Source organism: Abramis brama (assembly GCF_963993115.1).
Source record: "Abramis brama genome assembly, chromosome: 6".
NCBI classification, from domain to species: Eukaryota; Metazoa; Chordata; class Actinopteri; order Cypriniformes; family Leuciscidae; genus Abramis; species Abramis brama.
In genome coordinates, this window is record NC_139968.1 from 24,456,675 (window position 1) to 24,483,844 (window position 27,170).

General features: G+C 38.8%; 2 protein-coding genes across 2 annotated transcripts in view; both read left to right on the top strand.

The window, feature by feature from the left end:
• The window catches only part of LOC311085477 (von Willebrand factor D and EGF domain-containing protein), a 79,818-nt gene extending 65,624 nt beyond the window's left edge, over positions 1 to 14,194 (top strand). Inside the window, exons 21-32 of the mRNA XM_084117984.1 lie at positions 1,534 to 1,701; positions 3,099 to 3,920; positions 5,894 to 5,989; positions 6,098 to 6,193; positions 6,623 to 6,718; positions 6,838 to 6,933; positions 8,812 to 8,907; positions 9,415 to 9,510; positions 10,729 to 10,824; positions 11,578 to 11,673; positions 13,588 to 13,685; positions 13,957 to 14,194. Of these exons, the coding sequence (XP_083974110.1) occupies positions 1,534 to 1,701; positions 3,099 to 3,920; positions 5,894 to 5,989; positions 6,098 to 6,193; positions 6,623 to 6,718; positions 6,838 to 6,933; positions 8,812 to 8,907; positions 9,415 to 9,510; positions 10,729 to 10,824; positions 11,578 to 11,673; positions 13,588 to 13,685; positions 13,957 to 13,977 (1,877 nt within the window). The 3' untranslated portion in view covers positions 13,978 to 14,194. The remainder of the gene's footprint in view (positions 1 to 1,533; positions 1,702 to 3,098; positions 3,921 to 5,893; positions 5,990 to 6,097; positions 6,194 to 6,622; positions 6,719 to 6,837; positions 6,934 to 8,811; positions 8,908 to 9,414; positions 9,511 to 10,728; positions 10,825 to 11,577; positions 11,674 to 13,587; positions 13,686 to 13,956) is intronic.
• A 7,725-nt stretch (positions 14,195 to 21,919) lies between these two features.
• On the top strand, positions 21,920 to 27,061 carry LOC311084368 (transcription factor 15). Its single transcript, XM_084116371.1, has 2 exons — positions 21,920 to 23,287; positions 23,575 to 27,061. The coding sequence occupies exons 1-2, from the start codon at positions 22,736 to 22,738 to the stop codon at positions 23,605 to 23,607; spliced, it is 585 nt and encodes a 194-aa protein (XP_083972497.1). The 5' UTR covers positions 21,920 to 22,735; the 3' UTR covers positions 23,608 to 27,061.
• The last annotated feature ends 109 nt before the right edge of the window (positions 27,062 to 27,170 follow it).

Consider the following 27,170-nt stretch of genomic DNA (forward strand, 5'->3'; position numbering starts at 1 on the left):
ATTTGTTACCTTCTTAATCCCAATTGCAGTCTAAAAGAAACAATAGTGACATTCAAGAGATCTCATTTGGGATTGTCCTTTTTTATGGAAAGGTGTGGATTGTCTATAATTGACTGATTTAGCACAACGTTTCTCTCACTCTATGCAAAGACCATTTTAATTTTACAAACTCAGAGGGTCAATGTAGACAAGGACCCCGTGTAATTGTTTGGAATTGCTGTCTGTATTTTAAAGGTTATTACCCATGTAGAAACATTCATTAATAGGATCTCAAAAGAGACTCTTACATTTGAGTTACTGTGTGCTACAAATCCAAAGGTTAAATTAATTCTTGTCGTTCTCAGGTACCCTGGTCGTCCTTTTGTAAATACTAATTGAAAATGAAATTAGACAGTGTCCCCAATGGCCGTTTGTCCCCAGGCAGCACTCGAAGCAATTTGAACAATACGTGTCCTTGTCGAACCCTCGTTTGCACTTACCTTTCTTGTCTATGTCATAATTAATGCGAGGAAGGAAACAAAAGGGTTGAGATTGAGGACAGGGGATTTGTAAAGTCCACAAAGATTTGCAATCCAATGAGTCATCTTTTCCGAAAGGTAGTTAAGGCCAGAGTTTGAGGAACGGGGACAAATAGCACACTCTGGAAAGACGCTATCATCTTGGGAGCACCTCATCTCTTGCTAATACAGTCTTACCGGCTTGCAAATTGCCTGCCATCACACTTATGGAGGAAAATGAGATGGCAAGCAGAGGGGATGCAAGCTGTCACCCCCTCGGCCAATAAATCCCGTCGTTGTCTAAGGGATTTGTGCTGACCTTGCGAAAATGGGACAAAAATCCCGGGCAATAACCCTTGATATGTGTAATCACAGGGCCGATAAATCTATTTTTAATGGAAGACAGCTGCTAACTCTTTCATCTTTCTCTGCTCCGCTGGCAGAGGGCAGGCTTCTTGTTTTATTTGACATGGCACGTGAAGCTCGACAGAACAGGTGCATGCATCTGGGTGATTGTGAGCAAGATGAGGGCGTACTTATTCAATAAAATATGGTGATGTGAAATACTGCAAAAATCATTTCCCTTGCGCTCCAAAAGTGCTCAGATGAGTCTTGTAGCCTCTGTGTGGTGGAGTAAAAAAGATGCCAGTTTGTTTAGTGGTTTATAAAACTATGGGGTAACTTTTACTCTCAGGAAATGAGGTAAAAATTTCAGGTTATTGCTTCACACCCTCTGACATCAGCACATCTTCCCTAGTGTATGAGCGAGACCTCAATTTCCCTGCATAGCTAATCCTTAACCAATCTGTTGCGGTTGGGTAACCATTGTAGGATATGGAGGCCACGTGAGACTGTGAAATTGTTGGTAGGAGTTGAAGTAAAGGTGAAAGCACCAGAGCATCCAGAACCTAAATTCACATCAATCTCCTTCTAAGATGCTAATGACTAGGAGTAAAGGCTGACAGAACTTAATGTCCATGCATTCAAAATTTATGGCAAACCTAAAAAGCAACCATGTCATGTTTCTCCACTGCAGGTTTTCCCAACGGACTAAATATGACATTCAAGTGTGCAAGTAGGCCGTGTTTTCCAGGTGTTCAATGCATTGACCTACGGCCACCCTACACTGGCTATGTCTGCGGACGATGTCCACCAGGTTATCACGGCAATGGACGTACATGCACGAAACAATCAAAGCATAGCAGTAAGTACTTTGTGAAACATTGCTGTCAGTTCTTCAAATCAATGGAAAGCCTTAATGAGTCACTGGATTGCATTTTTTTGTTGAATTATAATATATAGCTCCTTTAATCAACACAAAACTAAACAATAACTTTTTCAAAGTTGTTGCATCATCATGAAGTCTTAAATTGCATTTTAGCTCTGTTTAAAAAATTCATCTGTCACTGTTTTCTTCTTCAATCCATTCTTAATCCTCCTTGTTTCATCTCCCAAAAGCGCAGAGCTCCAGTAAGTAGAGAAAAACATAACGAATAGGAAGCAAGGCTGTCATAATCCTCAGAACGCGACAGGTGCTTTGATACGGTTGATAACTAAGACCTGGAAAAGTCTAATGCTCAGTCATGCACAGGCTGCGGCATGGTGGTTGCTGACCCACAATGTGTTTTTGGCTGACGGGAATAGGGAACAGAAAGAGACAGTAAGGAATTAGGAAAATAATGTATAAAGTAATTTAAAGAGGGGATGAGGAAAGACAGTAAAGAAGTTTTTTTTTTTTTTTTAACAGAGTAAGAGTTTTAGTTATTTGGTCTTTGATTCTCTTTTTATATTTGAATAGCAAAACTACCAGACTGCATCTTATCCTTTCTTATCCCAGGAGTACAGAATGTTACATTTCACTCAATGGAAATGTTGTTAGACTTCTTAATCTGTTCTTTTGCTAGAAAAATCCCTCAAATACATTTTCCTATGTTGCAGTATCGCAGCACGACGGTAAAAGCCTTCAGAGCTGGGTAATGACTTTTAATACATTTTCCTTGTGAATGGGCCACTGCTGGAATCATTCCTAATAGTGCCGTTATCAGAAGTGAATCCATGAGCAGCCACAGTGGGAACTAGAAAAGAAACAGCTTCATTCTGCTAATTCCCTCATTGTCGCCACATGCGGCCCAGATTCCTACACACTCAAAAACGGCAGTGTGTCTCTATTGTTAGCATTGCGTTTTGTTGTATTGCGTCTTTGTTCCTTGCTTGTGGATGGGGGACAGAATAAATCTTGTTGAGCGGCCAAAGCGGCTATATGTTGTTTATGAGTAAATATACCAGCATCACCAAAGGCTTTAAGCTAGTACTGAGCACTATTTCATCATAACTGCACTTCTGGTGGTCTTATTGTGAAAAATCTTCAAAGGGCTGTTCAAGATCTCCAGAGGATTTTGTGTAAATTATAACTGCAGAATACAGTCAATCTCTTCCTTTCATTTTGGTGTCCTTGTTCTTTTTTTGCTTGGTAATGAGCCTTACCGTGCCTTGTTGTGGCTGACAAGTATTTTTTTAAAGCTGAACTAAAAGTATTTACTGTTCATATGCTTGACAAGTTGCTTGCCATCTTGCATAATAAGTCCTTGTCCTCTCATCTAGCACCCCGCCACTCACCGCAACTCACCCAAGCCAAGAACAACCTACCCCATGTCTCCCACAGTGTTCCCCATCTGCACCTCCCCGTCCTTCCATTCAGGCAACCTCAGAGACGCCTATCCTCACCAGTGAGGACCCCACACCATCAGGCCACCTCTCACATCCCCCACCTGCCAACCTTTCCACCTGTTACAGGGAAAGGGGAGTTGGCGCTGATGGCGGGACGCAAACCTGCCTCAACCAACAGCAGGGATAGACTCCTCTCTGGCTCTCACAATCAACTGAAAGTTCTTCCAAGTCCAGAGGAGCGAGATGCTTCATTTAAAGTCTCGGCACATGGATTTGCGGGCGTCACGCCTGGAAAAGTCACTTTACCTCACACTTCAAGGCATGTCGAGGCACTGAGGCAGCAATCCAGTCTGGCCACAATTACAGGATCTCGACCTTTGACACCTCCAGACAACCAGCAACCCCTAACAGCAGCCCTAACCTCCCTCTCCTTCTCCTTCTCGGAGACTGAGTTCTCCGCAGATGGAGGCATTGGGGCTGGAATCCAAGACCCATATGAGACTCAACCACTGCCCCAGGGGAGCTTCACCTACCTTGGTGAACAAAGCAACACCCAATCTCTGGATAACCAACCAACTCTTCAGAACCGTAAACACCAAAGCAAGAGCAGAAATGTGGTTCTATTAGAGGAGAGAAGCTTCACCTGTGCAGATGTCCCTTGCTTCCCAGGTGTCCACTGTGAGCTTGCAGGTGACGGGCAACCTAGATGTGGTCGGTGTCCTTTGGGGTACACTGGAGATGGCCGAATGTGCAGAGGTACTTTTAGATGTATAATTTTTTTTGAGTTTGTCCTGTGAGCCCAAAAATAGAGACTTATCCATCACATACACGGCTGGGCAAAAATTACCTACTTACACTGTCAGAAGTGTATGAAAATATTGCATCTTTAAGTATACAACATCACTTAGCAGTACCCTAGATATTTATTCCTTATCCAACCCTAAAAAGCGCATATTAGTACTAGGGATGGGCATTTTTCAAAAATATTCGAATTCGAATATTCGGGCTCAGAAATCGAATATTCGTTTATTTAAATGACGTTTAATGTAAAAGACGTAATTTTTTAAGTTTAATTTTTTTACGTTTTTGTCACCATTTCTGAACAAGCTCACGATTAGGCAATATACACAACAAGCTTACAATATATGTTAAAGTTTTCTTTTAGTTGAAAACATTAAACAGTAGGCCTATGTGTAAACAAAAATATAAAGATCAAAAGCATTTAAGCTCAAGCAGTGCGAACGGAAAAAAACGGCTAATAAAGCACACTGCGCCAGATATCGTACAGAACGTACACATACACTCGAGTCAGCATATGATTATCGTGTTTATATTGTTTCACGTTTATGTTGAGAAAAACAATAATATTCACATGCAGGGGCCCCGGCGCCAGCAAGTTATGCTCGAGTGAGAAAATCTAATTTTGCTATTAGATAAGTTATCATCTCGATCACGCGGGGTCCAGCTGCGCTTACCTGCAGTCGTGAATGCAGTGATGGACAGCTGCCTTTCCTCATCCGACTGTTGTTTGGATTTCATGTGATTTCTCATTGTGGTGATGATATTATAACTCAGATTAATTAATTAATTTGATCAAAAGTAATTCCATTTTGAAAGATCATTTAGTAAGATAATTTTCAAATAATTCCAAACTCCGCGAGGCAGACTACAACATTATGTTATGAAATACACACAACTTGTTAACACGCTCCACAGCGCCACCCAGTGCATTTAATTATAACTGTGAGTTAGTGCTTGGGATTTATCATGGATTCACTGCATTTACGGACAGCAAAGCAACGTTGTAAAATTCGAATAGTATTTTATTTTTCGAATAATAATTACAGATCGAATATTCGAAAATTTGTGCACACCCCTAATTAGTACCTTATAGTAGTATGTACCCTTAAAGATACTACTAGGGGTAAATAAGGTAGCTAGTCCAATCTGAACTACCAATATTTATATAGTAATTGCCAGTTTTATATGCAATAGGTCAGTGAACAAACTGCGGGCATGCCGTCTGAGGTCTAAACTACGACATGCAGCATGTCGAGTTTTAGACTGACAACTGACAGTAACTGCTGTAAACAATAAGCTCATTCCAATCCCAGAGCATGCTCTAGGCATGAGGAATAAATACATTCCTTGAGCTCCATCCCGTGGGTTCGTGAACCTGAGAAAACTAGGAGCACAGGGTGGAAGAATCACTATAAACATGTTTGCTATTGTAACCCCATGATATTGCATTACTGTTGAAATTTACTCAACAATGATTACTTATGCATTCATGGCTTATTTTCAGGCACTGTTTTCAATGTATGAATATGGTGTGAACATGCACAAAACAGTCGCAGGTATCTTGCATTGAGCGCTACAAAGCAGATGGCAGTGGATCTAGCTTTTTCATTAAACATGCGGTGAAAGTTACCCAACTATTCAAATCAGCCCTGTAGTTTTCAGAATGCTCGAAGGAAGAACTTGGGTGAATCTTAAAAAGCAAGCATGGTAATTATCTAAAAATATAACACTGGCGTCACCTGCACAGCAACTCACTTTAATTTAAAGTGAAAGGCACACATTTTAAATAGGTACAGTACATAAAGAATCTGTATATACTCTTGCTTCCTGTGCTTCAGGCCGCAGATGGAGGCAAATATGTGTTTGCGTGTTGATGGAGTGAATCTGACCATGTGTTATTTGTGTTTGCATGCCATTTGTGCCCTCAGCCGTGTGCAGACATGCCTGCGGTAGAAACATGGAGTGTGCGGCCCCCAACACGTGTCGCTGCAAGAAGGGATACAGTGGCCCCAACTGCGAAATAGGTCACAAACAAACACGCACTTGTTTATAATATTGTGAATATTGTACGATCACACAAACCAACACTTGCATGGCAATTGTAGAATAATGTAATTTTTGGATTCTCACAGCTATCTGCAATCCAGCCTGTCTGAACGGAGGAAAATGTGTCGCGCCTGATATATGCGATTGCATGTCAGGTTACCACGGAGAGACCTGTGATAGCGGTAAGTGCATATATGTGATCTTTCCTGTGTTGATGTATTTCCTATTAAACAAAGTTCGGACAGGACATATCAAAGGGCTCGTCTATGGCCGATGACTTCTTGTTTATTAACCATGATTGGCTACCTTTATTGCTAGTTGGCAGTCAGGTGGTATTTACAAATTTAGTAGGAGACATCTTTATTTGTATACGCCTTTTGTGTTAAGGAAAAAGACTGAACGTTTTACATTTATGTGGGTTAATAGTGTGAACTAGTGTGAAGTAGCATATGAATCTTCAAATATGTGCCGTTTTCCCTTTCCATAAAGAGGCAACTGTGCCAAATAATCTGTGCAGCCTTGATGATGACACCAGTTATGTGTTAGCTGTTTGCTTTGTGTGAAATATGACTGTATTTTGTGTGCATTTGGTCGTATGAATATTCCTGCAGCTCTCTGCAGTTCGCCCTGCCTGTACGGAGGCACCTGCGTGGGTCGAGACACCTGCTCATGTCCCTATGGTTTCGTAGGGCCCAGATGTGAAACCAGTGAGTCCCGATAAATCACGTTTGCTTGGATTTCATGTACATGTGGATGTTAAACACAAACTCTTACACCCCTAGTGGTCACAGGAGACATTACGTGTGTTTTGGTTTCAATTACTCAGTGGTGTGCAACCGTCACTGTCAAAACGGAGGGAAATGTGCATCACCGGATGAGTGCGAATGTCTGGCGGGGTGGATGGGACCATCGTGCGAGACAGGTGAGAGTGTGTGTGGTTAGCTCCCAGTGGGACCAATCTCTTCTCACTAAATCCATCATATGTGTGTGTGCTGCTTCCTGGTGGCATTTAGCTGTTGTAGAACCTCTATCTGCTCATTTTTCATTCCGTTCTGGCGGCTCAGAGAAAACACCAGCCATTATTCCAGCCTGATGATAACTTCCTCTCGCCCACCTGAGAGGATCAATTACTAGCCAGCTCAGAGTAAAAAATTTAGTTTTTATTCACATTAATAACATTTTACAAAAAACAATATACATCAACTCAGACTCTCCTAACAAAGCAAAAAGGTGAAGCAATATAATGTTGGTATGTGTAGGTGTAAGTGTTTTTAGAACAACACAAGCGTTGCTTATTGGTGTATAAATGAATTGGCAATGTTTAAAAAGTTTACACTTACATCTCATATCTCATTTTTATTTTACTTAAAGGGTTAGTTCATCAAAAAATGAAAATTATCCCATAATTTACTCACCCTCATTCTTTCTGCCAAACACAATCGGAGTTATATTAAAAAATATCCTGGCTGTTCCAAGCTTTATAATGGGAGTGAATAGTAACTGAGATTTTTTAGCCCAAAAAAGTGCATCCATCCATCATAAAAGTAATCCATACGACTCCAGGGGGTTAATGAAGGCCTTCTGAAGCAAAGCGATGCGTTTTTGTAAGAAAAATATCCATATTTATAACTTTATAAACTATAATCACTGGCATCCGTACAGGAGTCTAGTTCTGGCGGAAGAGTGACCTCTGACCCGACGCATGACGTAGGATGTCGGAGTAGTGTAAGCTTAGGTAAGAGTAGATGACTCTAAACATTTCCTCCGACATTTCTCTTTAAAAATTCTCGTTTTACACTTCTAATTCGTGACCAGTGTTTTGTTTTGCTCTATCCTCTGTGCTTCCGCGTTCGTCAATACGTCAGGTCAGAGGTCACTCTTCCAGCCATTACCAGAAGCCAGTGATTATAGTTTATAATGTAATAAATATGGATATTTTTCTTACAAAAACGCATTGCTTCGCTATCATTCATTCTCATTATAAAGCTTGGAAGAGCCAGGATATTTTTTAAAACAACTCCAATTGTTGGCTGGAAGAAGAAACATACACCTATGGCTTGAGGGTGAGTCAATTATGGGAAAATGTTTATTTTTGGGTAGACTATCCCTTTTAGCTTTATTTCAATGAACGATTTTTTTTATAGTAGTAGAACACTGACATATTGGTAAATATTATAGGTTATAATTGTTTATTACATGGCTTGGTTGAATTCCAATGTAGAATACGGTCTGTTATTTCTTGATAACAGACCGCCTCGAAGTATAACACACCGTTGCCATGAAAAACAGAGCGTTGCTATGGACGCGGAACGGACTATTTTCTTTAGCGGAAGCAATACAATAGTTTTTAAATCAATAAACTCCTTTTTAAATCAATATTTTGTGTCAAATTATTTATTTATTTTATAGGTAGCCATGTAATAAGCGGGATAATGTATAGCGAGGCGGTTGTTATAGCGAAAAATAATCCCGTTCAGCCTCGCTATACATTATCCCTTACTTATTGTTACATTTTACACCTAGCCTGGAACTAGCTACTGAATAAACAATATTGTAGCATAGCATGTACAATTTTAATGTAAGAATTTCAAAACAAAAGTTTTTAAAAGTGAAAGTAAATAACTTGCCTTTTTTAATCATTAGTAGGTCAGTTTTAGTCTTTTTCAAGACCTAAATCAAAGTTTTTCAAAAGCAGAGCTATGATTTTGACCTTACAAACACTCAAAATTGTGAGATTTGATCAGAAAACAACTGCCTGGGTTTCATTTATGTTTTATTTAATAAATGTGTTTGTCTTTAGCTCTGTGTGACCCCGTGTGTCTCAACGGTGGAACCTGCGTACGGCCGAACTCCTGCATCTGTCAGTCTGGTTTCTACGGGGCTCACTGTCAAAACGGTAACGGCTTTTCTTTTTGAATCAATTTTCCTGATGCATTGCCTTATTTTTGAGAGCTTACAGAGGCCAGAAATCAATTTCTTAACAGCGTAGGGGTGAAGCATGACTACAGCACTTTAAAACGATAAAATGGACCAGCCCTAAAAACCATTTGGATTCTATTGAAGTCTTTCACTCATGTCATAGCCTTAGATTCAGGATGTTTGATGTGTATACATCGATTCCTTCATAGAAGCTCCATGTGGTGAGGAATGATTCGCTTAATGGCTTGAAACAGTCATCTGGTAAAGATGTTTTTGTTAATAGGGAATGACTCTAATGTCTGGGTTGCTTCAAGTTTGGGTAAAATGTAGAAGCTTTTAGAGTGCGTTTTCATGGTCATGTCAGATTTGCTGTCGTTTATTTCATTTTACAGCCGTTTGATGTATCCATCATCTGTTCAAAGAACACAGGTCTGATATTAACTCATCAAATGTTGGACGTCTTACGCACTTCTCTTTCTTTCAGCCGTGTGCAGTCCACCCTGCAAGAACGGCGGTCACTGTGTACGAAACAACATCTGCTCATGTGTGGAGGGATATTCTGGGATGCGCTGCGAGAAAAGTAAGTGCTGTCTTCCTGACGTGTTTACAAAGGACTTTTAGGACCAGGCGTCGGGTCAGTTTCACATGTATAACCACAAACCAAGCTCCAACCATGAGCTTAAAGTTTTGTACTTCCCACATGTGAAGCACATAACATGATGGGAGTGAAATCAAAGCATATGGAAGAAAAGCATAGAGTTGTTTTGTTGATCAAAATGGTGCTCTGGGAGCAAAGATCAGACATCACTTGAAGAGTTTACATAAGGCCTGTCTGATCGAGGAGGAAAGGAGATGAATCTGAGCAAAGATAGTGAGTTACTTAACTGTGAGAATTATGAAACATGGGATCAGGACTGGATTAATTAATTTGGTCACATTATATGAATATTCCAATTAAAATAACATTGAAGAACTGTTGGCAATGTCCTTATGTTGAGGTCAAGTGCAAAAGAAAATACAAATATACTTCACACTACAGACAGTAAACGGCAAATTATTTTTTGTTTTTAAATACAGAGGGAATAAAGAAAACTTTAATAATAATAATAAGGTAAATAATTTAATTTATTAGGTAAAAAAATTAAATAGAAAAAATAACTAATGATTTATTGATTCATAAAATATTATTTATATGAATAATTATATTATTATTGCTGTTATAGTTATGGTATTATTAATAAAAAAATATAGAATTGAAGAAATGTATAACTTTTTAATAACTTATAAATAATTTGAATATTAAAGCATTAAATTATTATTTATAACAATAATGGTTATTATTATTGTTGTTATTATACTCATATTTTATAATAAATAATAAAAAAGAAATCCATAACTTATTATTCACTTATTAATAATAAATCATCACTTTAAAAGTATTTATAATAATAATAATAATAAGACGCATTTAAAAAATCATAACTAATGAATAATTTATTCATAATAAAACATTAAAAGGGACTATTATTAATTATACTATTATTAATAATATTATCAAAACAAATGTTTTATTACTTTTTTTAATTATTTAATACAAGAAATGTTTCTATTTTTTATTTATTTTATTTAGTATTTTATTATTGCTGTCAGAATTTAAATCAGTATTTCAGTCACATCTTGACCAATCAAACTCTAAATTATGCATTGGATTATCTGACTGCAAACACCTGGATTCACTTACTGTACCCTGTTGGTCTGAGTAAATCTAAAGCTTTACCTTATTCCCATTCCTCCACAGGCGTGTGTGAGCCAGTGTGTATGAACGGAGGGCGATGCGTCGGACCAGATGTGTGCGACTGCGCGTCAGGCTGGAGGGGAAAGAGATGTGATAAACGTGAGTACCAAACCTAATCCTGAAAACGACCTTGAAGCGACCTCATGTTAACAAATGTTAAAGTGTGAAAAATTCCAGTTTATACATGAGACCCATCAGTCACAGCAATGTCTTCTGACCCCAGTGACCCTGAGCACACGGTCCACTCTCCTAGATGATTTAACTGTGTCTTTAAACATAAACCTCTCAGTTGTAATGTAATATTTAACAGGAATTAGAAGAATTGTAGTTATAAATCATAGAATCCACACTTCTGTCAGGACCACTATCGTCAAATACGATTGACGGTTAGCATACAGTTTGGATTGGCGGTATGGTTCTGTTCTGGGCAAGAACTCCCTGCGCATCAATACAGCCTAGCATGGATAAGAGCAGGGAGAGCAGCGATAACCAAACAAAACAGAACCAACATGAATGTATTTCAGATATCATTAATTCAAGATTTTAAAGTACGACATAATTCGAGAATGTATTCTGATTCAAGGGGAATCAGAATGCCAAATCCTGACTGATGAGAGGAGGAGCTGGGGATGGAGGAGGGTAATAGCTCCTGAGAAACGCGATAGCTGCTGATAATACTGAAGGAGCTTACATATGTATACAGTGATAGGTGTCGTATTCCTATAAGTAGATGTGGATGAGCTGATGCGAGCTTGACTAACGTGACCTGCCAGAACTGACGCTACGCTTGATTTTTGATAATGTGTGCCACTGGTTTGAGCCTTGTTTCTCTATTTGTTTCTGTTCCGCCAGCTGTTTGTCTGCAGAAGTGTTTAAACGGAGGTGAATGTTTGGGGCCGAACACCTGCCACTGTAGTCCCGGCTGGAGGGGGAGTCTCTGCCAAATCCGTAAGTGATTCCCATCCCAAATGTAATCGTTTCACCACAACACGGTGAACCTCAAAAGACTCGCTCGAGTTCTCTGTAAAATAATCTAAATAGCATCTCTTCTGTTCCTGTGCTCTGCGGTTGTTGGTGATAAACAGAGAGATCATCTGTTTCGCAGGGTAGTAGGAATTCACGTTTACTACTGAAAGAAAAGCGCGACGGGTGTCATGAGGGTGTAAAGCGCGATGGGTGTCATGTTCTCATGAGGGTAGTAGATCAGGGACAATTTGAAATGGCTTTTCCTTGAGCTTGACCTGCGTTATTGAAGGAATAGTAACTTTAATTTTGGTACTCTTTGGAGTATTTGGCCACGTACACATTGTAAAGTTTAAGGAGTGACAAATGCATTTAAATACGGGAGTGAATCCCCTAAATTATCGTTCCAGGTGTGTTGTACGTTTTGGCGTTCTCATGTGTTTGGCATCCACTACTTTTGACAAAAATAATATTACAGCGACTCATTATCTTCTGCAATGTTAACTAAACCACCTTAGTTTGGATGCTTCGCTCTTGAAGTGTTGCCATGTCCACTTATTATAAGCTTTTTTGGGGCTTGTTGTTTGGTTCTTAAAACGATCAAGTTTATGGAGATATTAAAGTGGGTAGGTGTGGGTCACAATATCCTGGTCTTGTCTTCAATATAAAACATTTGGATTCATCTCAGGTTTATTATGGGCTTGTTCTTGTTCGCGTTTTTTTTCTAGCTGGATCTGGCAACAAAAATGAGTCAAAGTTCCGTACACACTACGCTGAATTTTTGTAAATGCCCTTGTCACTACCTGCATTTTTTGGGAGTTAATTCGGTTGTAGAATACGGTTGTCACTCTCGTGAATTACCGAACTGTGTGTGAACAGAACAGGATTAGACACTAAAAGGTCAACTAACAATCGAATTAGGATGTTTTTTTTCCCCCCACCAGCATTTGTTTGGATCTTTAAAACTACACTATTATATAAATGGTTAAAATTAGTTTTCCCCACCCATACAGTCTTAGTTGTGATTAAAATTTACACATAAATTAATGCAATAAATACAAGTTTTTATTATTACTTTTATTATTAAATAAATGAAATTTCACAAAAACTTTTTTTGTTTAGAAAAACATGCACTGTTTATTAACAATTGATTTTAGTTCTAATTATTAACTCTTTCCCGCGTTGACGTCATTTTCCAGCTTTCCGTGTTTTCACTGTTTTACGGTAGGGGGCGCTATTACGCATCTTCTTAAAGAGGAAAGAATCTCCGGATGAAAACACCGGCAAAAAAACAAGTGATAAAAGCATTGCTTATGCACGTTGTAGTCTTTGAAAAAAATAAAAATAAAAATAATATATATATATATATATATATATACATACATACATACATATATACATATATATATATATATATGTATATATATATATATATATATATATATATATATATATATACTACGTTCTAGTCTTTTTTTTTATCAAAATGTTGTCTTTTTTATGAAATTTACCCACATTCAAGTGAATAAAGATATTCAGATATTCATACAACAAAATATTCTTAGGGCCATTAAATGTTTGTGAAAATGATCAAAAACACTGGTGGGGAAAGAGTTAATAAATAAATAAAAATGTAAAACATATATATATTTCTTTAGGAAAAACATGCACTAAGGAATTATTTACAATCAGACAAGGAATATTTACAATAAATAATGAATAGTTTTTTTCTTTCCAGTATCATTTGTATGTTTTTCATTTCTGCCATCAAATGTGCATATTCCATCATTTCCCATGTACTAACCGTAAAAATAGACAATGTGACTTACATTTGCAATGTAATGTTCTGAATCAACCATCAAAAATGTATCTACGCCTTAAAATATAACGTTTTTACAGCAATCTGTGAACAGAGGTGTTTGTATGGAAGCCGATGTGTCCGACCAAATGTGTGTGCTTGTAGAAGTGGCTACATGGGAACTCTTTGCTCTAGAAAGGTAATTATAAATAAATAAATACTTTTTTTTCTTTAGAAAAACATATATATACACTCTTAATGATAAAGTTTCCAAAAGGTGGTTTTCGTGGTAGAAGAACCATTTTTGGTTCCCCAAAGAACCATCAGACATTTTAATCATTTAATAAATTAAATTAAATTATAAAGAAACTTTTGTGCAATGGAAAGGCTCCATGGATGTTTAAAACTTTTCATGGAACCATATGCCAATAAATAACCTTTATTTTTAAGAGTTTCTAATTATTTTACAGCTTCCTGTCCAGAGAGGATGAGGAAATGACATGAGGTGTCATTGCTGCACTGAGGACACTGGGCCCATATTTTACTACTTATTAACCTGACAGGGTTACAATATCGTTTTCAATTTGTAAATATCATATCTGAAAATATTAATTTATGTATAAGGTATAATATAATGGTTTTTTCACGCTTTTCAAACGTTACTATAATTGTGAAAATGATTCCTGAAATAAATTAGTGTATTTCACGAAAAAATTGGCTCTTTTGACTTCTTTCTAACATCTACTCTCATTTGTGCCGTTTAGTGATGCAGAAATGACACGCTTCACCTCTAAATGACCTTTGATTTCTTTCCCTAGAAGTTTTTTTTTTTTAATGCATTGCAGTTTAAAGTTAAGTTTGACAGAAAAACGATCTATCTTGCTATTCAAGCCAAGGCACAGACAATTTAGCATCCTCTGCCATCCTTCCTCCGACTACGTGGCCTGAAACTCAGTTGCACTCTATTTCTCTGAGGACGTCCCCTTTAATGTGACTGGAATGTTAAAAAAAACACGTAAACATGCTGTTTGTGTCACGCCTGGCGGAGTGTGCAGTGACTGCAGTTTTACCGCAAATACAAACAGACATCTCGGTGACAACACAAACAAGCATCTGAACTAATTAACGGCCATTGATGGCGGCCATTAATGAGTCAGTCGCTGATAGTTCCTCTCATGCATAGCTAATAATCCAGCTGTTCGTATACGATTACCTGAGGTGCGCAAAAAGAGAGAAAAGGACGGTAAACATTAAACAACTCGCTGTTGTTTAACGCTTTCAAACTGTGGTTTGAAAGGGTTACAAGGAGGCCGATTAGTGTTTGATTTATTGAGTATGAATAGCTATATAAAGCACAGACTACCATTCAAAAGTTGGGTGTATTTTTGGAAAGACAATGTTTATTATAGCAAGGATGCATTAAATTGCTCAAAAGTTACAGTAAAACATTTAGAATGTTACAAAATACATATAAATGCTGTTCTTTTGATTGATCAAAGAATCTGGAAAAAAAAACACGCATCACGGTTTCCAGACAAACATTAAGCAAAACAACTGTTTTCAACATAATCAATGTTTCTTGAGCAGCAAACAGCATTTTAGAATGATTTCTGAAGGGTCATGTGACACTGAAGACTGGAGTAATGATGCTGAAAATGTAGCTTTGTTTTACGGAGACCCTAAAGGGATATACGGTGAAAAAAAAATATGGATAGGGATAGCACAGGTACGTCTGTGAGATGTCTGCTAAAGATCTGGAAAACATCTGCTGTGTAATACATCTGATAAACATCTAAGAAAGAGCAGTTTTACATACATTCTAAACCATAAACATCTTACAGACATCTTCTAGATGTCTATATGACATCTGAGAGGAGATTTATTGCAGATGAACAAAAACGCTCTAAAAAAATACATCTTGCAGATGTAAATGCAGACATCAAATAAACATCTCTGATATGTCCGTGTGCATCAGTAGACAAAAACGCCACAAAACTGTTTTGAAAGTTGTGAAAATACCTGATGCAGGATTCTGACCAACACATACCATTGTAAAGACTACTCGTTTTAAGCCGCGTAAAATTCATTTTGGCCTCTAACCTGACTAAGGCCTGTTAGAGTAGCTAAATGATGACAGAATTTTCATTTTTGGTCATGGTCCCTTTAAGGCCTGCCTGTCGTCCTGCACAGGGCTTTCGACTTTTGCGAAGTATTACGGAAAGTCATAGGGGATTTTCAGATAACTCTTCAATTAAAGACATTAAAAAATCCTGCACGTTTAGATAATGCAACAAGTTCACAACTTTAAGCACCTTACAAATGTGTCCGCCTATGTGTGTGTGACTGAGTGTGTGTGTTTCCCCAGAGAGGCGTTCCTCCCTGTCTCGTACCTCCCGTTAAGACGGCATGACAAAGAATTTCATCATCTCACTGTCAGACTTACCGCCACAGGTGGTGTGAACTTCTACAGGGTGGGAATAGGAACACGGGGATTATGGGGAAAACGAAAACCTGGATTTTAATCGTAATACTTTAGACTCCATCAAGGCCAGTCAATTACTGACAAACGGCGGCAGACACTTCCATAGAGAGACAGTGGGTGAAGCGCGCGTGCGTTAAATGTTCATTTGAATGCCTGCCAAGGCAAGCAAACATATGCACAAAGTCTGTTCTTTTGCTCTGAATCTTAGTGGTTTTGGAGCTAAACCGTGGAGAAAAATAGTCTCAGTCGATGTCTTTTTATCAGCATTTACTTTTGTCTAACAAACATATCAACACAGATGAAGACGTTATATATATATATATATAACAGTAATGAAAATATAATGAATAAAGTTATTGTTTTTCTTTTGATTTTGAAGTGGCCTACATTTGAGCTCCAAGGGCTAAATTAACTTTTTTTATGGAGTCTTCTTAACCTAATAAAAAAGGCATTTATTCAATTCTCTTCCAGTTAACGTTCAACAGATTGCTCTCAGTCTGTCCTTTAGATCTTGGAAATGTCTAATTATAATGTGACCTTGAGAAAGAAATGTATAGCTATGAAGTCTTCAATCGTGTAAATATCCTCTGGGTAATGCATCTAATTTGCGATTAATCAGTCATGTGCATAATTCATGTACGTAATTATAATCTCAGTACACATATGTTTTAAAAGCAGCCATAGAACTGTGGTTCTCTTGTTTATGCTTAGGCTACTTAGAAAATGAATAGTAAATAGTTAGGCTATAATAGAATATACTATAGAATATTGCTATTATTATAAATTATTAAACACTGGTGTCTTTTATAATTCCCCCATTGCAGCCGTTTATTAATGGAAATTTCACACAAGAGGCTACAGTTATTTAACATTAGTCAAGAGGGTTTTAGGTAATCAGCTTCACTTCATATTGCAGTACGCACTACCTCTCATTATTTCTTTAATAATATGTGTTTTAAGGTCTCTTTATGCACATGGGGCCACAGAGGAAGATTAAGCCATATATTTGTGTTCTTACCTCCTTCCGTGTTGTTATTTAGCATGTTGAGATGTGTTAACTATGGTGAGGAGGATGATGACAGCCTTCTAACATCTTTTTGTCAAGCTGTGATTGTCACGCCATGTGTTATAATTAAACCTGTTGGGGATTGTCCAATTTATGCTACAGTATATGCTCTCTAAATCACACTTTACTTGTCTAGAGGTCATATTGAAGGATTATTGATCTATTGTTTGAACATGACATGAACCATGAGGTGAGATATTTTACTGAGTACCAATACATTGTTTTCTATGGACTTGACTGATTAGCAGTAACAAACATTCTGACTTAAAGTGGTTACAGATTGCAGTAAAAGCGGCCTCAACATTGCTTGGAAGAACAAGAAAATTGTAAGAAATGACAAAGAACTTAAATGGATGAAGACATGTTACCTCGTAGCTAAATGTTATCTTAGATTGCAGATAAGCATAAGCATTAAGCTAATCTAAACAAGTTATTGTATCAATGTTTTCTTCAAGTCACTTAGGATAAAAGAGTGCTAAATGAATAAATGTAAATTATGTTTGATTAGCTTATCTAACAAGTTCAATTAGTTATGTGATGTATTTATTTATTTGGCAAGTATTCATGTACTGTAGCAAGCAACGTACAGTACGCCGCTCATTAATGCAAAAATAAAAACATTCAGGGTGACAAAAGAGCCGCCTGCTTTATGTCAAGGGTATATTTTGCAATAATAACAGTACATTATCCCTGTTGCATTAATTAGCTGGCTAAATGTGACTATGCTAGTCTATAGAATCCGATTAGTAACATTTGAGAGGCATTTAGGTACAAATTTATGTCTCCAAATAGGCTAAAACCGAAATGCTATAGTCCATGCAGTCTGAAGACCAGCATGCAGAGAGATTAGAGGAGAAAAGGGAAAAGCTGAGAAGAAAGAAAAGCAGTTTTCTGGCAAGATCAAATCTCTTGCATGATGACTCAAGAGTAAACCAAATATCTTCCAGAAACCCATCATCTCAGACTTTCCCCCCTTCCTTATTCCTTCTTTCTTTTGAGTAGCAAGAAGGTGCTGGAGTGTGCTCCAAAACTACAGTAGTATTTACTTTTTTTCCTTGAAGAGATCTTCTCTGGGAACACTTTTCTTCTGCTGCTCTCAGAGCTGTCTGTCCCTGGGCTCCAATTAGTTGCCTTTAATGGTCAGCAAGGGCACTAGAGTGACCCTCATAAGGTTCTCCTGCCGAGCAGAAGAAATAAAAGCATGAAGTGTGTCTCTCATCTGGGCTGGACTTTCATATGTTTCTTTACCTTATTATATGGTCTCTGTCTCTTCCACTCTCTCTCTGTCTTTTGTTGGGTTTAATGGGTTTGTTCCTGTTTCATAGTTGTGAACTCTATAACTTTAGAGTGACTCAATCAAAATTAAAAACATAAAACATCACAGAGTTCACTAAATCCTTTAATATTGTCTGATGTTTATTCTGTTTTCTAATTGTAATCTTATTGTGAATGATTAATCTATGTATAAGTTTCTTTTTTTTCTTTTTTTTGCCTACATTTTTTTATCAAAATGTCATAACTCAATCTTCCAGTGAAATTCCAGAATTTTCTCTGGTGACCAGGGTTGCCAGGTTTCCACAACAAAATCCTCCCAATTGCTAATCAAAATTAGCTCAATTGCATTCCGGGGGGTTTCCCCTGTGAAAATCTCACTACAACCTGCAGATTTCAAAAACTACCCACAGCGGCAACAGTGTAAAAGTAGCCTAATTTCACAGGAAAACCGTGGACCTGTCAACACTGCTGGTGACGTATGCCGGACTTTTCCAATTATTTACTCTGCTTAAACCATGCCCCTTTCTTAAATTCAACTGCAAGCTCGAATTCAGCTCCACCTCCATCGTCCCGTCCCACATTTTTCTTTTTCGATGATCCATTTCACTCAGATGTACATCACAATATGGAAGATATGATCTAATCTGTTACATATCAACTTTAAGGACCTGGATTTTACACAAAAGGCTAACATGATGGAAGGGGTTATTGGGGAATAAGAAAAAGCTTAAACATTGTATACGTTAGCATAGCACAATTAGCACAAACAGCAAAAAATGGCAACATCAACTCAAACCACAGAAGTAAAATAATTTAGAATTCACCCAATTTTTCACTTAATTTGGAAGTAATATGGTTTACATTTTTTAAAGTGTAAGTGTGATTTTAGCATTTTATCTAATATAGACTATTTTATTTAATATACCTACTGCACAACGAGGGCATGAAAATGTACTGCATAACTAGATGCTAATGGTCTCTTGGTGCTTCTGTGCAGTAGACCAGCATCTCACAGATATGATTTGCAATTGCTCTTAGCATTTGGATTATGTTTTATGGCATGGTTTCAAAATAGATTAGTTAAAGTGTGTGAATTTATGTAGGTGGACGGGGCATCCTTTGTATGGTGACCTGTATTTAAATCACTCCAAAACCATAGAGAGAAAGATGCCAGAGACTGTGCAGTTTTTGTTGGGGCTTTGAAAGTGTTCAAATTTTGCAATCTAATCACACTCTTTCCAACAGAGTTTTAAAACAGGTGCTTAAAAAAATGTGTGCACAGAGCTTGATAATCTTGCTCCACAGGAAGTTAGGCCTTTAAAAATGCTAATTGGCACTCACCTTCGCTCAACTGGAACCGGAGTGTAAACTATGTCATATTGTCTATGTAAACTTGGAGCTGCAAAACTGTTCAATAAAACTATGAATTGTTTCATGCTCCACTTGCTTCCACGAAGGCGGGTATCCAGGAAACCACTGCTATAAGCCCATGCCTGGTTTCTGCAACTTACCAGGAGCTTTCACCTGCAAATTTAAGTGCCAAGCAAACTCTCAGAGGATTACAATGGCGTATCTTTGTTTTGCATCCCAGCAGGCACTCTTAAAGATTAGAGGCGATGCTGTCAGGATAAACAACAAACCAGTTGGAGTGTATGTTTGGGCCACGGGCGGCTCATTGAGGATGCAGCACGCGCATTGTGTTAGCATGTTAGCTCTGCAAGAAGAGCTTAGAGGGTTAAACAAATTAGTAAAGAGGTGTCATGTGAATGGATAAGAGAAAAGATTTATCAGTTAACTAATTTGGACAAACTTACCAAAAGGCTAAAGGGAAATCATTGGGAATTTAGATATAAATGAAGGCCCGACAAGTTCGATACATTATGATTTGACTGCTCATAAAACAATTTCCACACTAGAACTTTAAATCTCTAATATGGCAACAGCACACTAGATTTTATTTTTGTTTTCATGCCCCATTAGTTCACTTATATTCTTGTCAATTTTCAAGCATTAACATGTACACACTGTTTGTGCTTCTTGCCTTTAAAAGGTGGAATGACAATCTCTAGTGGTGTGCTACTGACATCTAGTGGTGGTTACATGAAAATATGAGCCTAGTGACCTACTACAGAGTCTAAATAAATCAGGGGTGTCTAATCCTGCTCCTTGAGGGTCACTGTCCTGCAGAGTTCAGCTCCAACCCCAATTAAACACACCTGAACCAGCTAATTATAGTCTTACTGGGCATATCAGAAACTTCCAGGCAGGTGTGTTGAGGCAAGTTGGAGCTAAACTCTGCAGGACAGGAACAACTGAACTAAACCATAGAATATGACTAAAGATAAAAAAAAAAAAATGTGTGACAGAGTGTAACTAAACTTAATAGATAAACCAAAAATGAAAACACTGCCTAAACTAGCATACAAAAAAGCAGCAATGCATTATATGGTGAACTCTAACTGATATTTTTAGATGGAACACGTGCTTGCAAGAGACATGGACACACCTGGGCTGTTCAGTCAGACAGGGCATTAAAGAGAAATAGGATGACAGCATACAAGAGAGAGCACACTTATACAGTGCTAATTCTGTGAGCTTCTGTGACTGAACACTAACTGCAGCTACTGGTTAAAAGACTTTTAGGGTACATTTATGCAACACTGATATACTAAAATGGAAAAGTTTTTCCTTTGCATTTTTCGTGTACAGACGACAATGAGTCAAAATGAAGTTCACACGGATCTGTGAAAATGACTAAACACTAGGGCTGCACGATTAATCGCACTTAAACTGATTTGGCTTATCAGAAAGGCTGTGATTATTTGTCATGCGCTGCTTGTCATTGATGTACGGCTCAGTTTGAGTCACTTATCACATGCATTTGAAAAAAGCAACACGTGTCAAACATCTTTCCAAACATGAGAAGCATTTATGAACCTCTTGTCCAACAAAAGACATTTAATAACATGCTTTTACTCCCAACTCACTTCATAATGACAGTTGAGCATCCTTCTCCGAGATAATGCCCAATAGGGATTTCCTGGAATGATGTGTTGTTGTTCTTATGCGGTGGGGCATATTTGGCGTGTCTGCGTGAGACGCCCTCTGGCATTCAGATGGAGCAGCATTTACTACCGATCAGCCGCACTGCACTGACAAGCTGCATAAAATAATCGCAGCCTTTGCCAAATCACGTGCGGTTGCATTGCGATTAATTGTGCAGCCCTACTAAACATGCTGCATTATGCATGGCAGGCCAGTAGTTGGTGATGTCACTTTGTAAAAAACACTACGCTGAACACATGACGTAATATGCATGCACATGATGTCACCGTTTTCACAAATTCACGTTTTTGCAGTTTACACAGAGATGATAACGGTATCATTTTCAAAAAGTTTTCAAAAGTTTGCATTTTCAAGCCCCCAAAACGCAGTTGTCGTGTAAATGAACGGCCAAAGTGCATAAAAAGTTTTCAGTTTTTAGTTGAAAAGTTGTGTAAACAGCCCCTTAGTTAAATGGTTTCAATATCACTTACATGTTTCTTGTGGTGTTGTTGGTGTGGAACTTCTGGCAAAGTAGGTTTTTTTTTTTTGTTTTTTTTTTACTTTCAGAACACCAATGTTCATTACACCTACAAGTAAACAAATGATTGCAGCTACATTGACAGTAACACAGAACTTGATTTAAGTAAAAAGCTCTCCAATAACTTTCTTCACAGTCTTTCTCATTGCTAGCATGTCAAACAGGTTTTTTGAATTGCATTCTGTCAGATTTGAAACACTGCCCCCTATGTGCAGTAAAGTCCCAACTGTGTCTCTCCTTTTGGTCCTGAAGTGACCCATAGCCCATGTGATACGAATTTTACAGGCAACGACAACAGTCTCTGTCTGTAAACTTTTCTGGGCTAAATTTAGCACTGGGTCAAACAACAAGGTTGCTTAGCTATTGCATACATATTATATAGCATGCAAATACATGTTTAAGCCATAAAGAACATGATATTTTGAGCAAACAATATCAGGAGCGAAAGATGAATGGACTAGAATGAAGGAACAAAAACGGAGGTGGGTCTTCTCAGAGAAAGTAGAGCAAATCACTGTTGACCTGCACAAGATCACCCAGAGGACCCGGTACCCAAATATTACAGCCCAAAGGAGTAACAAACACCCAAATCCCTGTATGTGTGTTAGTGCGTGCATTTATTTATATATCTTCAAACGTCCTCCTTCTTTGGGCCATGACAGGTGCCCCTCAGCTCCACCTGTCCATCCTTTTCCACAGCCACATGGTAGCGGACAAATCCAGAAAGGGATCAGTCATTCAAGAAATGGCATGCTGAAGTGCCACGGGGCCACGGAAGACCTCTGGACACCAGATCAGACGCAGCTGCCCCCCGGCTGCTATTTTCACTCAGCTTAAAGCACCATGGGCAGCCAGCATCTATGCCATGGACTACCCACAACAACCAGTCTGTCTCTGCACACCATGAAGTCCACTGCAGGCGAGCGAGGGCTAACTCATGAACATCATGCACACGATACCCAGAGCTTACCCTCCGACCCTGATGAGCTCGACAGCGGCAGCGACAGTTCGGAGAAATCCACGGGGAGCCCAACACGGGGCCACAGGGAGGCGGGGAGACACAGAGGAGGCCGTAGACTCTCAGGGGTCAGTAAACAACGGCAGGCAGCTAATGCTCGGGAGCGAGACCGTACACACAGCGTCAACACCGCCTTCACGGCTCTACGCACCCTCATCCCCACGGAGCCGGCCGACAGGAAGTTGTCGAAAATCGAGACTCTGCGATTGGCATCAAGCTACATTTCACACCTGGCCAACGTGCTTCTGCTAGGGGAGGACTGCAGGGACGGGCAACCGTGTCTAAAATATCAAAACATCTTACAAAGCAACACCAACCTCAAAACCCCACCAGTACGACCCATCTGCACCTTTTGCCTGAGTAACCAAAGGAAAATGGTGAGTCCTTGAAGGTGGCGAAACTATCAACTTCTACCTGTTGAGTCTTTAAAGGTTGGGCTTGCCTGAAAATGTCCAGAAATTGTGGCGTATTTGGGAATATATTTGCATACCAAACTTTATTGGATTTCATGTTACTTGCCAGTAGTATTGCAACTACCTTTCCTCGAATTGTTTAACAGCAATAACGCATGCCTGTGTATTTCACAAAGAATTGTAAACTGATATGATAAAAAATTGTGCATGTGTGAATTCTAACACCTTTCAATTATCATCTACTTCTGCAGCTTAGAGACGGGGAAAAGCAAACAACTGCGTGACAGCAGAAGTTCTCTGACTGACTGCTGCTATGTACAAGCTCTCAACTTCTGAATGTTTACATGTATAGAGACATCGCCTTGCACAGAGACAAGACTTTCTGCTGTATGTTTTTTATTTTTATCTCTGAGGACAGACAAAATGAGCGACAAGAAGAGAGATCTTCTTTAAAAGATTCTTGAAGAATCTGCACTTTTTCTGCATTTCCTATAAATGTGTTGCTTTTGCATGTGTAGCCACCTTATCAACTGTGTATTGGTTAATGTAACCGGAGAATATGTGTAATGTTGCACCTGGTGGGAGGCTATTTCAGTATCAGATATAGTAAGCTACACCATCCCTTGCCTTAAAAAACAGTCTTGTGTCTGCCTCTTGCATGTCACATGATGGTAACTGAAACCTTGCGGTTTGCAGTAGTCGCTGTCAGTACAACGGCAGGCAAAATCTCATCCCCTCCCTCTTGTCTCCACATCTAAGCTGGGACCCCAATCCCAACATGGCTCTCAGGAGACTGCACACAAGAATCTAACCTCAGCACGAGAACTTGGGTTGGGCAAAGCATTCTAAATATTTATTAGAAAGTTCAAGTGGCATGACTGATTGCTAAAGGTGGAAGTATTTCATAATGAGAACATAATCTTCCATGTCTTGGGAACAAGATACATGATCCCTAACACGAGCCTTGGGTCATGACCCTGACCCAAAATATGATATAGTCTCGTCTCAAATGCTGCCCGCAGTCCTTGCTGTCTTTCTTTGAGTCCACAGTTTGGTGACGTAACGCCGCATAGACTTGACTAGACATAATGCCGCATAGACTAGTCATGTAGAAGCGCGCACCAGTGCATGCTCAGGGAAATGGGTACAACAAGGTCACACTGCAAACACAAAAGAGAAGCTTGTACTTTTAAATCATATAACACCAAATTCGGTCTTGTGGATTCCATTGACATTGCGTGAGAGAAGGCCATGTTACCACAAGTCCAAATCACAAGCATATACATGTTGGGCCCTGTTTACACCTGGTATTAAGGTTACCTGGTCTTGGTCGATCTTATCATAAGTAGACGAGGGAGACACGTACCTGTTTACACCTCTTTTTTGTCCACTTTCAACCACTTCTGTCCTGCTTTCTTCGATAGGAAGGTCCATGAGCAGGTAAATGTATTGGCTTTTTCAGATCTTTCGATCTAATGGACAAAATAAGCTTGTGCAATTTACATATGAACGCGTCGGAGATGCCGGAAAAACACACGGAGAGCATCAGCTTTCGTTTCTGCACTGACCGCCGCAAGACCACATCGAACGCTGTGAGTGTGTGTGTTAGAAATCAGGAATGGTGAGAAAACATTGTGCTGGGTTTGTTTTTTGTCTTCAAACCAAGCTTGGGTCTTCAGCCGACAAAGTTTAAATCCCGTCTGGCTAGCGCGCTTACCATAATGTTTACGAATTAGGTCAGTAGGCGGAGAGCAGGAGGTTTTTTGTGGATGTTGGAATGGAATCGACAACATCAGCATCTATACTATGAAAGCAATCCGGTCAAATGCGTTTTCGACTACCTCTAAAGTGGTCGAAAGTGGACAAGCTCAAAATGTTTCAGACCTTGTTTACACCTGTATTTAGCGTCATCCACTTCATGAGTTCACACTTACATATAATTAAGTAGAGTATGGGTTACGTGTATTTGGCGTCCTCTCTGGGGGGAGGGCTCCGAGCTCTGAATTGTGGCTCGAACCTAGAGTACCCCCCCCCCCCCCCCCCCCATCGGTTGTGGTAAGAATAGTTAAGACTAGAAGTGAGGAGATGGGGCGGTGGAGGGATGCTGATGCGCCCCTCTCGTGTTAATCAGGTTAATTATCTGAACGTGCACCTCCCGAACTTTAATAAAACATAATTTGTGATCTGATCGACCAAAACGCATTTTAATACCAGGTGTAAATAGGGCTTTGGGCATGCTACAAGATTGCATTTCAAATCTTCAAGACTGTTGTCAATGTAATAGTGTGCACTTGATGCCTCATTTATAAAATGTGCGTATGCACATATTTGATCTTAGAGTGTGTGTACGCTAAAATCCATGCCAATGTTCATTATATAAAAACAGTCTTTGACTTTGAAAAGTGCTTAGTGCCACATCAGGGTCTAAGCAGACGTACAGACTTGTTCTTTGGAGTCGGAGCACTGCAGGTATTTGGAAATCTAACACAATTTCAAGATCATTTGCGATTTATCGATTTCACATCTGGAAGAGAGGTTAGTTCTCTGAATCACACGTACGCACATTGGAGAAATGATAGGAAGATCAAATGAAGGACAGTTTCTACACAACATTTTATTAATGAGGCCCTTGCCAAATACACAAACATTCTCCACAATTGTATCTCCTACAAACATGCAAATAGCTATATGAGAATTCATTTGCACCAAATGGAACCAAAATATTTATGAGACATGAGTAGCTGTTAATTCCTCTGGTTCCTCAATTCTCATCGGCTATTGTTAACTGCAGCTCTTTTGCTTGTCGAAGTGTGCAAGACTTAAGGAGCAGTTTAATTTAACAATGGTTTTGGGGCAGGGGTAGGCAAGTTTGGGTCTAGAAAGCTGCTGTCCTGCAGTTTGGCTCCAACCCTGAAAAAAACCCTCACTTGCCTGTAGCCTTAGTAATCCTGAAGACATTGATTAGCTTGTTCAGGTGTGTTTGATTAGGGTTGGAGCTAAAATCTGAAGGACAACGGCTCTCTAGGACCAAACTTGCCTTCCCCTGGTTTGGGGGAAAGGTCAACAAGCTTCTGGCTTGTAGCACGCGCTAGACTCAAGTACACCACTGAATTCTCACATGTGCTGAAACTTTTGTTGTATAGTTTACATTAATAGGAAGAGGAATCACAAATTTGAGCCTAACATTTACTGTGATTACAATTTAGTTTATTTTCAGAATCGGCACCTGCTATTTTAATATTTAAGGGTGAGTTTTACTTTTGTAAACATCAAGATGTAGAGAATCGCCATTTCTAATCCAAAATGTTTACCCGAGTATCTTGCACAAATCAAAACATCCACTTGTAAGGTTTTCCTGTATTTTTGGAGACTGTGCATGACTTTTTTCTTGCATTCACTTTGTGAAAATTGAGGGTTTTTTTCCTTTTACTAAAGATGTGCAACCAAAAAAAAAAAAAAAGTGCAATGAAAGCATCACATACTATACTGGAAATACTGTGACATGGCTTTTGTAATTGTATTTTCACCCACCAAAATTAAGGTCAAAGTGCATTATATCAATATGGCCTACTTCTAAAACAGTTTAAAAACTAGCCTGTCATTCTAATACTTGAATTGTCTTCAAAAAGTGGTCCTTTGCACATGCCAAACATCAAACAAGCTGCTATTTAATGATCAAATATTTTTGTACAAGAAAAGTCTGTTCTTGTGACTTTCAAACCAATAAATTATTTTTTGAAAAACATGTTCTGAATGTGGTTCTTCCTGGGTTTTGCGGTGCCCTCTGGTGAAAGACATATTGCACACCCCTTTAAAATGGTGGACTTAAATCTGATTTTGCAATTAT

Coding starts and splice junctions, on each gene's coding strand:
- LOC311084368 (XM_084116371.1), top strand. CDS start 22,736: ATGGGCAGCCAGCATCTATGCCATGGACTACCCACAACAACCAGTCTG. Junction 23,288..23,574: donor TGAGTAACCAAAGGAAAATG/GTGAGTCCTTGA, acceptor CTACTTCTGCAG/CTTAGAGACGGGGAAAAGCA.